General features: G+C 49.2%; 1 protein-coding gene across 1 annotated transcript in view; it reads left to right on the forward strand.

Annotated features, from left to right (window-relative positions):
* Nucleotides 1–16,023, forward strand: part of MYO5B (myosin VB) — a 347,774-nt gene that overhangs the window by 272,490 nt on the left and 59,261 nt on the right. Inside the window, exons 19-22 of the mRNA XM_044774721.2 lie at nt 3,918–4,129; nt 6,005–6,161; nt 8,021–8,260; nt 14,492–14,725. Of these exons, the coding sequence (XP_044630656.2) occupies nt 3,918–4,129; nt 6,005–6,161; nt 8,021–8,260; nt 14,492–14,725 (843 nt within the window). The remainder of the gene's footprint in view (nt 1–3,917; nt 4,130–6,004; nt 6,162–8,020; nt 8,261–14,491; nt 14,726–16,023) is intronic.

The raw sequence follows: 16,023 nt of genomic DNA on the forward strand, positions 1-16,023 counted from the left end.
TGACAGTCTCATTGTTGAAGGTTGCAATTAGTTATTTGGACTCTGGTTAATTGAAATTTTTACTGTGGTGCCTCTATCAGTGTCCGCATTTTAGCCTCTCAGTTTTAATGGATAAGAAAAATCTGTCTTCAAGATCAGCTGATTCCAGTCTTTACCTTTGTGGGTACCAGGAGCTGGCCTCTTAGTGTGTGGTCAAGGTGCACAAGTAGCCCACTCTGCCATGTGGCTGCCTTCTCCTTTGTCCAGGGTCAGAGTTCCACTCCTCCTCTCCCTTTGCTGCATTTCTCCAAGTTTACCAGCAGAACCTCTGCTTCCCAAACAGAGGGCACTCTAGAGGGGCCCCAGGCCAGACTGGCTGAATCAGCTTCCACCCACTCTGCTCCCCTCCAGCCAATGGGACCAACTACCACTGCCTGGGGCCTGCCTTCTTGATGTACTGAGGCCACTGGGCCTTGCATGGCTCAGCTGCCCCTCCTGTCCACTGATGAGGAGCTTGTCAGCATGTAGCTTAAATGCCGACTCTGCCTTCCTGCTTTCCTCAATCCAGCACTGGACTCTAGTACTTTGTGTCACTCTCCGAGCCCATAGCATGTTGTCCTGTGTTTTTGCAGAGAGCAGTCTTTGCATTGACACCTCTCCCCTAGTTATGAGCACTGAACTTAGCACATGGAAGTAACTCACCAAACGTGTGGAATGAATGAACAAGTGAATTGCCTAAAGGAAGATTATATGAATACATGCTGTTTCCTCTGCCTAAAATGCTTTTTTCCTCTTTTCCCTGTCTGGTCAAGTTCTATTCTCCTTCTAAACTGAACTCTAGAATGCTTTCTGGTCTGTGAAGCCTGTTCCCAGATGGAGTTAGTTACTCCATCTTCTGTTGGCCAATAGTACTCAACTTCTACCTTCCATTATTGCATTTTTCCCCTTGTATTGTAATTGAGGGTTTGTCATTTCACCAGACTGTAAACATCTAAATGGCAAGAGTCCCGTTGTCATTGGCTTCCTGGCACGATTACCGGTTGTCACAGGAACTGAGTTTGTGCAGGTGACTGTGTGGCTGACTAGATGGACCTGTCATTACTGGAAACCTGCCATAATGGCTCACAGTTATCAAGCACTTAGTAGGAGTCAGACATTTTCTAACTGCTTCATGCGCTTCCTCTACTCCTCGTGTTGTCTTTTTATGAGGAAGATACAAACATGACCCCCTTTTACAGATGAGGAAACTGAGGCACAGAAAGCTGATATAAATTGTCCAAGGTTGCACAGGTGGACTGACCCAGAAACCCCTGCAGTCTAAACCGCATTGCCCCCTGAACCAGTCTGATTGCTTAATTAATGTCACTGCATAATTATCCATCCTGGAGATGAAATAGGAATCAGGGCTTCAAGACTCCCCTGGAGACCTTGTATATCCTCATTTTTGTTTTTTCCCCTTTTGGAGGGCCACATATTCTAATCACCAATTCTCCTAGTGCTCGTGCTAAGTGACCTGGGACTTCAAGTCAAGCAACTGAGACTTGGCAAAGCCACATGTTAGCCTAGAAGGACACATGCCAGCTCCCTGCCCTCTCCAAGAGTGCTGAGTGCATTTTAGGATGATTAGGACAGAATCAGTGATGAAGGTGAGTGCAGGCCAGGCAACAGGCTCTTAATAGCTGCATTCACCAGGGGCTGGGGGCTGCTTCCCAAGGCTATTCATGAGTGATAGTCTCCTTCTGCAAGGATGGTAGGAACGCCCTTCATCCTTAACCTGAATTTGTTTTTTCTTTAACTTCACAAGGATGTGTTGAGTTCTTCCTACATACTCTTAACCTGGAGTGGTCAGTGAGAGGGTTATAAAGAGTATAATATGTGGGCCCTGCCCTCCAGGACTAACAATCGAGTGTGATTGTACACATCACTGGAGGAATCATACCATGGAGACTGGCCATCATGCACACCTCAACCTTCATCCCGACAGTGAAGGAGCCTATTAATAAGCATCCATTGGGAACCCAGGGAGCATAAGGAACTATGTTTATGTGAGGAGGGTGAAAAGGAGATGGTGTTACAAAAGGGGCGTGGTATAGTAAGAGACCCCTGGCCTGAGAGTCCTGGATCTTGGGTTCTATTCCTTGATATATTTAGTGAGACCTTGGGCAAGGCACCTCACCATTCTAGGCTTCGGTTTTATCATCTTTGAAATAAAACAAGTGGCTTGGGATGGATTGCTAAGATTCCCTTCCACTCCCTCAGTCTGTGATTCTCGGAGAAGAGTTCTCAGAAGACAACCCCCAATTGATGGATATGTGAATAATCTAGTCATTAAGTTCTAGGGGTTACAGAAAGCAGACCTAGGGCAGGAGAAGGGCTCAAGACACGTGGAGTAAGGAGAGCCCAGCCAGTGGTGACTGGTTGTAGCAGGTAGGCCCTTCAGACAGATCCATATTTGGAAAAATAGTGGCTTTGCAGACCAGCTTGTCACCTTCCTGGTGATTTTTCCTGAATAGGAAACAAAGAATGTGTCCTATGATTCCTGGGATGCATCAGGCACCCCCCAGGCTGGAGCTCTGTGGGAGCCCAAGCAGCCAGGCTTGTCCCCCCACTGTGAGGGCTGAGCCACCCACCTTTTGCTTCCGGGCCCCTCCTCACTGCGAAGGTGCCTCCCCCAGCAGGACAGTGAGGAGCACATGCAGGGATGAGAACCAGGCCCACACCTCGCCCCTCCCAGCAGCCTGGCCACGGAGGAGAGTCAGCGACAGTCTAGCTAGACACTGTGTCCCAGCTCAGCCACAGCTTAGCACTGTCTTCTCTGTGTGTGGAACCAGGTTCCTCTTAGCTTAAGGGCTTAAGCCGTGAAGAGCGGTGAGTCAGCGTTATTTCAGAGCCCTGTGTCAATGTGACACATATTCATGTGTGTGGTGTTTTCCTTAGACCTTGACTTGTTAACTCCCTCCTGTTATAGTCTTCATGCCAGTGAGCACAAGCAGATGGAAGTTTATTTACGAAGAGCACTCAGTTATCACGGGTTAACCATCAGGTGTCCTATCCCAGCCTCATCCACAAGCACACTGCTGCATCATCTTTCCTTATCCACTGGAGTGAGCATAGGGAAAGGCAACTAATTTTAACCTAAATAGATGTGATTCAAACAGTAATTATATGTCCAAAAAAAATCTCGTAAGATAGTCTGAAACCAAATAAAATTTATTTGGGAAGTTATTTGCAATCTGAAATTATGCAACAACTGTGTGGCCTTTTGAGGATAATCTCTAAAATGTCAACCAGATCAGGTCATTCGCTTGCTTAGAGACCCCCAGTGGCTCCCCATCCCTATTCTGCAGCCTCCAAGGCCTTTGATGGTTGGTTCTTCCTACCACCCACCCTCATTTCCCTACTCAGCCATCCTGGCTCTCCTGTTACTCAAACATACGCAGCTTGTTGCCACCACAGGACATTTGCATCTGCTCTGCTCTTCTTTTGAAGTCTCCTCCTCCACACTTTCCCATGGCTGCCTCCTTCAGTTCATTCAGCTCTTTGCTCAAATATCACCTCCATAGAGATGCCTCCCTTGATTATCGTATGTAAACATCCCCATCCCACCCTCTGCCCCCAATTTTATTGACTTCCTAATCCTCACCACTGCCTGAAAACATCCTGTGTCTTTGTTAACTCGTCCGGTTGCCATCACCATGTCAGTTGCTTGAAGGCAGGCATCTTGCTTACTGCTGCGTCCAGGACACCTAGCTCAGGGCCTGTCCTGTAGGTAGGGACAAACTCTCTGTTAAACGAATGCTGAGAGGTAGTGTGTATCTAGGGAGCAGGGACACGTGAGATCTGGCCAGGGAATTCTGCATTGAAGGAAGTGGGGTGGCGGGGCAGGTGACCTCACGGCTCGCTGATGATGAACTAGCTCCCCTCTCCGCCTTGTAAAGGATCCTGACAAGTTCCAGTTTGGCCGCACCAAGATCTTCTTCCGGGCAGGCCAGGTGGCCTACCTGGAGAAGCTTCGGGCTGACAAGTTCCGGGCAGCCACCATCATGATCCAGAAAACTGTCCGGGGCTGGCTGCAGAGGGTGAAATACCACAGGTTGAAGTGGGCTACCTTAACTCTGCAGAGGTACTGCCGAGGATACCTGGCCCGCAGGTGAGTCATGCTGGGGCACGTTTGGGGCAGCAGACTGGTGGAGGGGTGTGGGGCAGGGAGCAGGGGGCTGGCACTCTCAGCTGGTTGGCCTCTCTCAGCCTATGTAATTAGAGTGGTTCCTGTTGGGCCTTCTCTGCACTCTTTCTCCTAGCAGCTGGGCCCATCTCTCTCATGCTCTTCTCACCTGAGAGAGTAGGTCTAGTTCCCTGGTTCTCCCAATCTGTCCCCATCCCACCAGCACCAACCTGGGACCAGCTGGTTTTGCCACAAAACCACCATTTTCCCTTTGTTTAAACTCCAAAGTAAAATAATCTTCTTTTAGAGAAAGAGACAAATTCAGCCTTTCCGTCACAGTTAACTTACATTTAGCTTTGTGATTTAGACCACCAACTTCAAAATCCCTTTGGAGGTTGGTAATCAGGGCTGGAAAGGTCCTGGGAGGTCCCTTTTATGAGTTGTTGCACTGACCTGGCACAGAGAGGGTGTGACTTGTCTAACAGCAAGCAGCTACCCAGGGGCAGAGCCCGGAAGCCAGTCAGGCTCCTCTGCCCCAGCCCAACACCGTGCACAAGAAACTACTTTATTTTAAATGTTTCCCTCCTAACTGATGTCGTTGGGTTGACAAAGCGCTTAAAGTGGTATGAGCATCTCCGCTGAGACCGACCCAGAGGAAATGGCCTCCTGTAAGTCCCACCCCCAGGCCTTCATACAAGTCATCACATTTTGGACCCAGTCCTGGTTCAAAACCAGTGACTTCTGCAAATAGGGATTTCCCTGGAGAAGTGACAATAATTGGCATGTGGAAGCCAAAGTTTCACGAGTGGCTGCTCAGTCATCTTTGCTTGGATGTAAAAAAACGAGAGAGCCCCTGAGTTACAAGCCCAGAGCAGGCATCCTTTGTATCATAAAGTCAGAAAATTGCTCCTTCATATCCTCATGTCCTTACTATAAGCTGTTTATCCGAGCATGATCAGAGATGATGAATGCCATTAATTACCTCCGAACAGTTGAGAGATGATCTCTGGAGCAAAGGCTATAGAAACGAGAAGATTGTCAGCAGTATCAACACTGAGTAATTACCAACAGTCTGTGCCAGCTAGTCAAGTCATCACTGAGCATCCCTTGTGCGTAGGACTCTGTCTTAGGACTCTGTCACCTGGGTGGTGAGGCCGTGAAACAGAGCTGGCCTGCATTTTCCCTGCATGGAGTTTGTCTTCTAGTGGATATGCAGGGCACACGTGTCTCTGAGCACTTGCTGTGAGCCTGGCACCAACAAAGCCCCTGGGAGAGTAAGAAGTGTCAGACTGACTTTCCCTCTGACTCTGGGGTGTGATGGGGAATGTCAAAGTAAAGCAGGACAGTAGATGTCCACAGGCAGTACAACCCGGGCAGATGGGGCTGGGGAGATAGGAAAACAGGGCCCCAGAAGGTTCTAACCATTCAGAAGATATTTACCAAGTGTCTACTATGCCAGGCCCTGTACTAGATGTTGGGGGTACAAGGAAGTTTGGGACACAACCCCCGACATCTCCAAGCCTAGTGAGGTCCAGGGCATAGATAGAAGTGTAAACACATGATGTCATTGAGGGACTGCCCAGTTGCAGTGAGGGGCTCGCAGGTAGGGGTGTGGGCAGATGAGGATCACAGAGCTGGTTAGACTTAGACTGAGTTTTCAACATGTGGAAGGATTCTTGGACAAAAGGAGGAAGCTCGTTTTGCTGTTCTGAGCCTGAGCTTCAGGTGCCCAAGGCATTGCTATAGGCGGTAAGGGCGATGAGGGTTGGCTTGGCCTGGGGCTGTGCGGGCAGGGGCTTGCGTTCATGAACAGCTCATGGGCATCTGTCAGCATGGCCCGCCTGCTCTCTCCCTCCCCAGGCTGGCCGAGCATCTGCGGAGGACCCATGCAGCCGTGGTGTTCCAGAAGCAGTACCGCATGCGGAGGGCCCGCCTGGCCTACCAGAGACTCCGCAGGGCTGCTCTCGTCATCCAGGCCTTCGTGCGGGGCACGTTTGTGCGGAGAATCTACCACCAGGTTTGTAGCCCCCCAAGGGACTCACAGGCTGTGACTCAGAACGAGAGCAGCAGCAGATGGGTTGTCACCAACACGGAAGTTTGTTGGGTGCTCCTAACTTTTTTCTAAGTAATGCACGACTCTGCTCTCACTGAATCCTATCCGAAGTCCCATGAGGGGTTGTATTAGGGTTCTCCAGAGAAACAGAACCAATAGGAGATATGTGTATGTATATGTGTGTGTATATATATCTGTGTATGGAGATTTATTGTGAGAAAGTGGCTCATGTGATTATGGAGACTGAGAAGTCCCCTGGTCTGCCATCTGCACGCTGGAGACCCAGGAAAGCCAGTGGTATAGTTCAGTCTGAGTCTGAAGGCCTGAGAACCAGGGGAGCTGACAGTGTAAATCCCAGTCTGAGGGCAGGAGAAGATGAGAGGAGATGTCCCAGCTCAAGCGGTGAGGCAGGAAAGAAAGGAGCAAATGCCTCCTTCCTCCACATTTTGTTGTGTTCAGGTCCTCCATGGATTGGATGATGCCCACTTACATTGGGGAGGGCAGTCTACTCTACTGAGTTCCCTGATTCAAATGCTAGCTCATCCGGAAGCACTCTCACAGACACACCCAGAAACAGTGTTTAATCTGGGCACCCCGTGGTCAGTCAAGTCCACACAAAAGAGTAACAATCATGGGTAGGAAGGGTATGTATCATCGTACCCCTTTGACAGCTGAGATACTTGGAGAAGCTGAGTCACCTGCCCAAGGGCACACAGTCAGCCCATGGCAGAGCCTGGTGACCCATCCTGGGCTCATTCAGACTTGAGAGCAGGGGTGATATTAGGCATCCTGGGTCCAGCCCCTTCGTTTAACTGATTAGCACCCTGAAGCCCAGCGAGGTGAGGTCAGGAGAGAGATCCTGGCAGCCTCCATGCCAGGCCATTATCCAGTGAATCCGAAATACCTAGTGAGGTAGCCCTAAATTAGGATACATCCATTCCACCAGATCACACAACTGAAGCTCAATGCTAGGATGAAAGAGGGATTGGAAGGAAATGTCTAAAATCTAAAATGGTCTTTTTTTTCTGAAGTGAACATCAGTCTTTTCTATGATCAGAGAAGGTGTGATTTTTCCAAATAATAATAACTAAGGCACTAAACTGATAATGAAAACACGTGGATGGAGCACACCCTGATATAATATGTGGAGAAACCCAGGCCAGTGGGAGAGGGTTCTGTGAATGTTCCTGGGAGATTGGTGACATCTGTGTGATGACTAGGTTTGAACCCAGCTCTGTCCCAGATCCGTGCATGATACTGGGTATATTAGTCTTTGAGTGTTTTTGCTTGTTGATTCCATGAACATTTATTTTGCAGGGTATTAGGGCTAGAACATTGATGGCTTTAATTTTCTGAGTAGTTTTTAACTTGGTAGGAAAAAACACAGTGAATTATGAGCTAAGTTTGTAACTGTAGGCCATTAACCCATTGTGGACTCTCAGTAGAGAGTCTTTCTTTGTCTCTAGGTCACCATCATGAGGATGGGATCCAACTCTGTTGAATGGGGAGATGTCAGCTGGATAATCTTTGGGTCCCTCCAAGGTTGAGGTTTTTAGACTGTGGTTTCCTAACTAATAAAACAAAAAGTAAAAAAAAACTAAAAACAAGAGTTTGATAGCTGATTCCCAACAGGTACTAGTCAAACTAGTTAAAACTTGTTCATAAAACGAATGGCCACTAAAACCGTAAGTCTTAGGGAGTCATGTCCTCTCTGAAGCTCCTGAAACCGAGGCTGACCTCGGCTCTCACCTCCTCTGGGCAGCATGTGAGCCTCCCTTATTCCCATCCTGCAGTACAAACCCACCAGGCTTTGTCTCTCACAGGTCCTCAGGGAGCACAAGGCCACCATCATCCAGAAGCATGTGCGGGGCTGGATGGCACGCAGACGCTTCCAGCAGCTGCGAGGCGCGGCCATTGTCATCCAGTGCGCCTTCCGAAGGCTCAAGGCCAAGAGGGAGCTGAAGGCCCTCAAGATCGAGGCCCGCTCAGCAGAGCACTTGAAACGCCTCAACGTGGGCATGGAGAACAAGGTGGTCCAGCTGCAGCGGAAGATCGATGACCAGGTCAGTGTCTGGAGCTCCCACCAGGGGTAGGGGGCTGTGTTGGGACTCCAAGGGCATGTTGGAGAAGGCCCATAGCTTCCTCAGGGAACTGCATATGCCGGAGACCCAAGAGAGCACAGATGTCCTCAGGGTATTGCCCCACTCAGCAGGAATGGCTACTGATTATGGCAGACAGAATAACGGCCGCCAAAGATGCCCACATCCTAATCCCCAGAGCCTGTGAACATGTTACCTTACATGGCAAGAGGGACTGTGCAGATGTGATTAAGTTGAGGATCTTGAGATGGGGAGATGATCCTGAATTATTTGAATGGGCCCAGTATATTCACAAGGGTCCTCGTAAGAGACAAGCAAGAGGGTCAGATTTGGAGAAGGAGATGCGATGACAGAATCAGAGGCTGGAGTGACCAGGGCCATCACTGAAGAGTCATTCCTTTTCTATGTACTTGCTAAGATGGGTTCCTGGAGTTGAAAGCAGACACATTGTCACTTGACTCATGCGGAGTATTAAGATGACCGCAAGAGCTGGCTTCTGCAGTGCCCGGAGAGTTTCAGGTGCCTCCTGAGAGAGGAAAGGGAGAGAGAGAACGCGAAGACTATACCTGATGTAGGGGTGTGGAAGAAGAAGGAGAATCAGAGTGGGGGCCACCAGGCATTGCCTTGGAGGTGACTTGGTTTTATTGTTTGTCTTCTATGCCAGGCATTTTTTAAGGTTTTCTTGATCCCAGTAGGGCGAGAAAATAAATGAGCCATTTTATACCTAAACCAGCTGCCCCAAACAGGAGCCCAAAAGCAGTGCACAGATAGCAGTCAAATGTTCCTGCTTCTCTGCTCTTGCAAAAGACGAGGCTTCCTGAGAAGAGAGCATCACCCTGGATGTTTCTGTTCTCTGTGAGTTCTAGAGGGTGTCTGGATTGGCTTGGCTCCCTAGTGGGGAAGCAGGAAAACTCAGTGCTTGGTTGTAGGGTGCTCAGGACCTGTGCCCTATTAGCCTGCAGTGATAGGCCAGGTCAAGACGGGAAGGCACAGCTGCTCAGAGGGACAGGAGTGGAAAGGAGAAGGTCTGGTCTCTGGGACTGGCCATTTGAAAAATGCAAACACAAAGATGACAAGATTTTTATTATTATTATTGTGACTGTTGATATCTGGCCAGAAAAGACATTTGCATAGTCAAATTTTGCCAATAAACCTTCCAAGCAAAGTGTATAGTTAAGAGGGACGAGTAGGCCTTGTTGGCACCACTGTACCCTACAAGGAGCCCTTGTACCACCAGCTACCCCTGGGTTTCCAGCCATAGGGCCCTGCATTGGCATTGCTGGTTTCTGAAGTGATTTGAGAGGTTAAAAATAAATCTGGTATTTTACAATCCACGTGACTGAACATCAAAGAGAAGCAGATTTAAAAGGCCTATTTTTAAAAAGAGCTTTTTGCCTTAAGCTTCCTGCTTGGCAAACATCTGTGAGTGGTGGCAGGTGTTACCCACCCTGGGCAGGGTGCCCTGTCTGCAGAGGGTGATCAGAAGAGGCAGGAGGGGTAGACTGGATCTTGCTTTCTTGAACCCCTCCCCATGATGCCCGAGTAGGTACCAGGCGCAGTTCTTATGTATTAACTCATTTAATCCTCACCACAACCCTATGAGGTAATATTATTCCCGTTTTAAACTGAGGCACAGAGAGGTTAAATAGCCTTCCCAAGTTCACACAGCTAATAAGTAGGACAGCTGGGATTGAAACTTGGCAGTCTGGTTCCGGAGTACGTTCTGCCACCTCCAACCAAATCATAAGATGTCTGCCCACTGGGAGACTCTTGGGACATGTGAGAATTCCTCAGTCTAGGGGAGACTCTTAGGCTTATTTTGGGTTCATTCTTATACAGAAAGCATCCTCCTTGGACTGGCTGGCCTTTTACAGTGGGGCGTGTGGCCCGGTGTCAAAGAACATGCTTGGCGCTCTGTCGTGAGAGGAGGCATCAGCATAATCTGGAGCACCAGCTCTTCAGATTCTTGTCTTAGTGCAGTCTCTTAGCAGATGGGGCCAGCCGTTTGGACGTGAATGGGTTTCCGTTCTTTCTGTGATACCTGGAGACAACTCGGGCAGCTGCTTCCCTGACACACAGGGTTCTTAAGTCAGAAGGAGAGGATACACGTATGCCAGGGATCACCATAGGTGAAGGCATCCCAAGGGGTTTGTCAGAGCAGAGTGGGGTTGTGGACGAAGTCCCAGCTGGACAGAGACCTGAGTTCTGCCTCACTTATATTTGCAACCAGAGATGACAGCTTGAGATTATGGCCGAATCTCTAACTGGGCCTTTTGTTCTTTGGAGGGGATTGGCCTAAGATTTCTAAGGTAACTTCTAGCTCAAAAATTCACTGATACCATGATGTGGCTAAAGGAGTGGTTCCCAGCCCAGGCCTCACCTGGGGGTCGAGGATGCCTTTGAAACAAGTGTCCTCGCTCTCAAGAAGTCAGAGAAGGAGGAAACCGAAAGCACCCAAAATGTACATCTAAGATTTTGTGCACCCAATTAGGAAACACAAATTTGGTGCCAAGTTCCCAAATAAACAACAGAAAGAAGGAAATAGGATCACTTGAAAGTTGTTGAAAGAGAACTAAAGTAGTTTAGGAGGATCGGAGCTGTCCTTGGTGCTGAGATGTTTTTCCTGTGGGTTTTCATCATCTGTGATGTAATAAGGCACATCCTGCACAATATCCTTCAGCAATAAATACAGTGACAGTTCCTAGGACCACTTCTTACAGTGTTCCTGGTGTAGGCCTATGGCGTGACATTTTTCAGCCAAAATGATATAACCTGTGAACTCAGCTCTCTACCAGTCTGGCTTTGTTCAAGCACAATGTGTAAAGTGACTAGGCCAGTTGCACCTATGATTTTTTTAATAATGAGAGTCATATTTCCCAGGCCTTTATGAGTATAAGGCTATATTTAAATATATTTTGTTTGAAGAAATATGACCCAAACATAAGGATTCAGTCAGTAGCCTTTTAAATCAATTTGATTCAGTGCACTTAGTATACACTCAGTAAATATGTTAAATTAATATTTTATGACTCACAAAAGCATCCACATACACTTGAAAAATAGTATGTTATGAGTCACAGCTTTTTGGCCTTCTGTGCCTCAGTTTTCTCAACTGTGAAATGTGGATATTAATCAGCTTTAGAACATAGGATTTTTTTTTTGAGTGAATGAGTTAATATATGTGAATCACATAGCCCAGTGCCTGCCCCATAGTAAGCACCCAGTAAGTGTTAGTACTGTGTATGGAATGTGTTCTTTTTCACGTTGCAGGCTTTCTTAGAATGATTTTTCCCCCTCCGTCCAGGGGTCTATAGACCATTGGTTGGGAACCACTCAGAGCCTCTTGTGTACAGTTCTAAAGGTTGTGCTCTGCACAGGGTGACTGGCTTTGGGGACAAGTAGGGCTAAAATCCAGCCCACACTCTGCTCATCTGACCATGAGCCCTGGTGCAGTGCTGCCCTAAGGAAGGAGTCGCCTCCGTTCCAAGCTGTGCTCCCCTGGGGCTGTGTCCACCCAGAGGGGCAGCTCTGTGGAGCTCATCCCCCTGGAGACACTGCCTTTTCTGGTTTGCACAAAAGTGCTATAGAAGCCAGCAGTGGCCTGGGGATCACTGACCAGAGGAACGGTTGGTTGCCATATCCTTCAGGTGGGGAAAACATTTCAAGCATAAAAAGGTCTTGCCTAGGCAAACCTTTGAGAGAAAAAAACAAGTTTTTGAAAAAGTAACAATAGCAGAGAGTCTCAAGTTACCTTCCCAGACAGGTTCCTTGTTGCCAGTTGAGGACAGATCTGTGCCCTTTGGCAGTAGGGGCAGAATGAGCATCCTCTCAGGATGTCTGAGGAGCCCAAGGACAACAGAGGTCTGTTTAGAAATCTCCAGCCCACTAGCATCAAGAAAACGCTCCCACTGGTTCAGGACAGAGCCAGCCAGGTTTCTGGGTCACACTGATAGAGGCAGCTCTGAGGAGCTTAGCCTGCCATCGCAGGGAGGGTTTCTGGGGTCTATGAGGGAGCAAGTGCCCCATGCCACCCCGTGCTAGGCTTGGCTGCACAGCCATAGGCACCTACAGGTATGAGGAGGAGGCTGGAAACACACGGCCCTTCTGGGGTCTTCCTTTCTAAAATCATACATCCAGAACACAAAATGGACAGCTGCAATGAATCCCCATGATTATTTTTGGATGCCAATCATGATGAAATCAGGACCTGCCCAGGTTCTGCTGTTAGGAATCTCCCCACCCACACCCCGAGCAACAAGCCAAGAGTTCAGAGCATCTCTCCAAGGGACCCCTTAGAGAACGCAAGATGAGGATAGCACTTCCTGTGTGCCAGGCAGCAACTAAGCACTTGGTCTCCCTGAGTTCTTGATACCAACCCTATGAGGAAAGAGTTACTGTTATCCCTGTTTTACTCATGGGGAAACCAGGGTGCAGAGAGGTGGAATGAAACTGATCAGACATATGCAACTGAACAAGGATGAAGTTGAGATCTGAACGCAGGCCTGTCTGACTCCAGCCACTCTTAACTCCCAGACTTCCCTGAGCCTGCTCTCAGCCTGGGTGTCCTAGACACTTTGTCTTTGCGTCAGAGTCCTGGGGTGTCGTCTTTGTCCATAGCAGGATGCCGTCATCTGCCTATCTGCAGAACATAGTTCTCCCTGAGAATCTTCCAGGGTAGCAGGATGTGCCCATGCCCCTGCCACCACCACATTTGTGCCTCTCTCCAGACCCCGCACCAGACCGTTCCTCCCCCATCTCCTGGTGATCTGACCCAGCCTGTGCCACCTGGAGATGGCAGTTGGGCTGAACCTCACTTCCAACCCAGAGTGGAGAGAAGTCAAGGTGCCCAGTCTGGCACATGTTCCCTTCCTGAACTCCACTCCACTTGTGTAGTGACCCTTCACCCTGCAGGGTGGGCCCAGACCAGGGAGGACAGTAGAGATGATATTGGGTTTTTTTTAAACAGATGGTGCGTAATTAGATTTCTTATTTGTGATTACTTAGAGCAAGGCTAACTTGCAAACCAAATATAAGGGCTTACCAGGTTGTAACTGGGAGATTTCCACAGACTGGGAGGATCTCTGTCTGCTACATCAATGTGGAAATGTACTGCTTGAACACTGACAGCAGGTCTCAGCCTTGAGGTCCCACGGCGTGCATGGTGTTGTACTGGGTTCAACAGCTGTTCTGTTGCTGTTCTTCCCTGCTTTCCATGAAGCTTAATTTCTGATGTGAATTAGTAATTGATTGCTGATGCCCCAGCATATTGGTATTGTAGCCAATAGCTCTACTCTACTTGGAGCTTCTGCAGAGAATAGCCGTGGAGAATAATCAATGGCTTTGTTGCCTGCTTGATTATTTAGAGAACGCTGCTTCTTCCTCTCCACTTTCCCCGCTGACCGCCTTCAGCTGATACTCTCAACTCCTGCAGCACTAGTTTCTGCCCATGTGTGCGCTAGCACTCGACACCGGCCCCAGGTGCTCAGTGCTTCTTCTGTGTGAGCTCATCTACAGTCCACTTCCCAGGCCCCCTCCATACCTGTACCAGGCACATGGGGAATGCTTCCCACTTACCTATCGCTTGAGTGGGTACATGATTGGGTACCCAAGATGCAGGAGAACACCACGGACAGATTCTGCCAGGGCATCAGTTTCTGGAGTCAGAGTCTTATGGGTAAGCTAACAGGTGGTGAGAGGAATCCCGAGGCCCCATGGAGGCCTCCTTGGAAGAGGGGATGCTGAAGGGGTCCTTTGTCTCGGAGCCGGCGATTAGGTTGCAGCTCTTTGTGCAGCGAGTCCAAGGGCAGGAGGGCCCAGTGTGAAAGAGCAGGGGAAAGCTGCAAAGCAAAGGCTGCAGACCCCGGAAGCCAGCCACGCATTTCCCACAACTGAAAAACCAGGCGTGAGATCTCTCCAGCCAGGCATAGAGGCTGACTGCTGTTAGCCAGCTCCCAGCTCTGCCGCTGCTTGTGAATGCTCCCTAAACAGCAGAACTGGTGTTTTTGTTTTCCTGTGTTTCTCCCAGGCTCACAGCAGAGTTTTGTCAGGGAGATGCCAGGAAAGCACTCAAGTGTGCAGTGATGGTGAGGTTTAATTCCACCTTGGAAGCTCCCTTTTTAATTGTCTTCATGTGTTTTCCTGCCCAAATAACCTTGTTGTCCACCTGTTCTCCCTCTCCCTGTTTGCTGTCCGCAGAACAAAGAGTTCAAGACACTGTCGGAGCAGCTGTCGGCGGTCACCTCCACATACACCATGGAGGTGGAGAAGCTGAAGAAGGAGCTGGGCCACTACCAGCAGAGCCAAGGTGAGGACGGCAGCCTGAGGCTGCAGGAGGAGGTCGAGACCCTGCGGACTGAGCTGGAGAGGGCCCACTCAGAGCGCAAGATCCTGGAGGATGCCCACACCAGGGAGAACGATGAGCTGAGACAGGTATGGCGAGGCCAGAGGTGGGGCTTGGCAGTGGGCTGGCTTACAGCACCCTCTCTGAGGTGGTTTCTTCTTCAAGCTGTGAAATTGCCATGGACTTCCCTGGGGCTCGTGCCCACAGACTAACCATCCCTCTGTGTTTAGATATAAAGTGCCCTTGCTTTGGGGGAGCCCACACAAGCACATGTCCATTAACCTACCAAGTATTGATTGAGTTTCTGCCACTAGCTGAACACTTTGTCAGCCCCTGAGAGGGATGCACAATGGCTAGCTTTGGGCATCTTACTGACAATCTAGAGTTAGCCACCAAGTCAGCTCTGTGGCTTGAGTCTTTGTTGACAAGAGAGATGGTACAGAGGTAGTGGCTTTTCTTCTTGAGGTTGCCTGCAAGGATTACAGGCATCCTCTAGACATTCCTCTCTATAATAAATCATCAGGATTTGGGGAATTTGCCTCAAGTTTAAGTGTTGATAGTTTCAGCTTGACTTGCCCACTCTGGTTGGTATGCTCCGTAGGTTTCCTCTCCACCCCATAAAATAGTGCTTCCTGGGATCAGCCCCCACACCTGCATCTTAAAAGCCAGGATACAGACATTCCCTTCTCCACTCCCCAAATAGCTGTTCAAACCAGGGAAGTCCCATATGCCACTGGAGAGCCTTCCACGGACTTGGGACACTGCTGCCCTTTCCGGCATCTCTACAATGACCGACAGGTCACCTAACACATTGCCCACTTGATTGGTACCCATCCATCCCTGAGAGTTACAATGGGTTGAGAATCTAAGGAGGGGGGATTCAGTGTTCCTAATGTTGGAATAACAACCTTCAGCACTTAAAAATTGGGGCAGGCCAAATGCTGCCACGAAAAGTGTCCTCGGGTAGACATGAGAATTTCCAGATTCTCATCCCTGCTCTGCCAAGACCAAGTGCGTGTGGGAAATCTCACTGGCCTTAGTTCCCTCATCTGTTTAAAAACAAAAAAGTTGGTCTAGATCATCTCTAAGGCCCCTTCTGGACTTGCATTTGGCCAACTCCATAAGATTGTATTTGATGGCTTCTAGAAGGAAAAAGGACCTCAGCCCTGCTCTGTAGTGACTCTGTCTTCCTCTGCCCCATTACCTTCTCCTGGGATGAGCCCTCAGACCCAGCTGGGAAACATGCAGTCTGCCATTTGAGATGACAGCCTGCAGAGGCAGCTCGTGTAGGGTTTGCGTACGTCATTTTCCTGTCCCAGGCGGAACTGCAGTCCTGTCAGCCACTGATTTCTCCGGATCTCGGGGATTTCCCAGGGGTCAGACATGG

Source organism: Equus asinus, chromosome 7 (assembly GCF_041296235.1).
Source record: "Equus asinus isolate D_3611 breed Donkey chromosome 7, EquAss-T2T_v2, whole genome shotgun sequence".
NCBI lineage: Eukaryota > Metazoa > Chordata > Mammalia > Perissodactyla > Equidae > Equus > Equus asinus.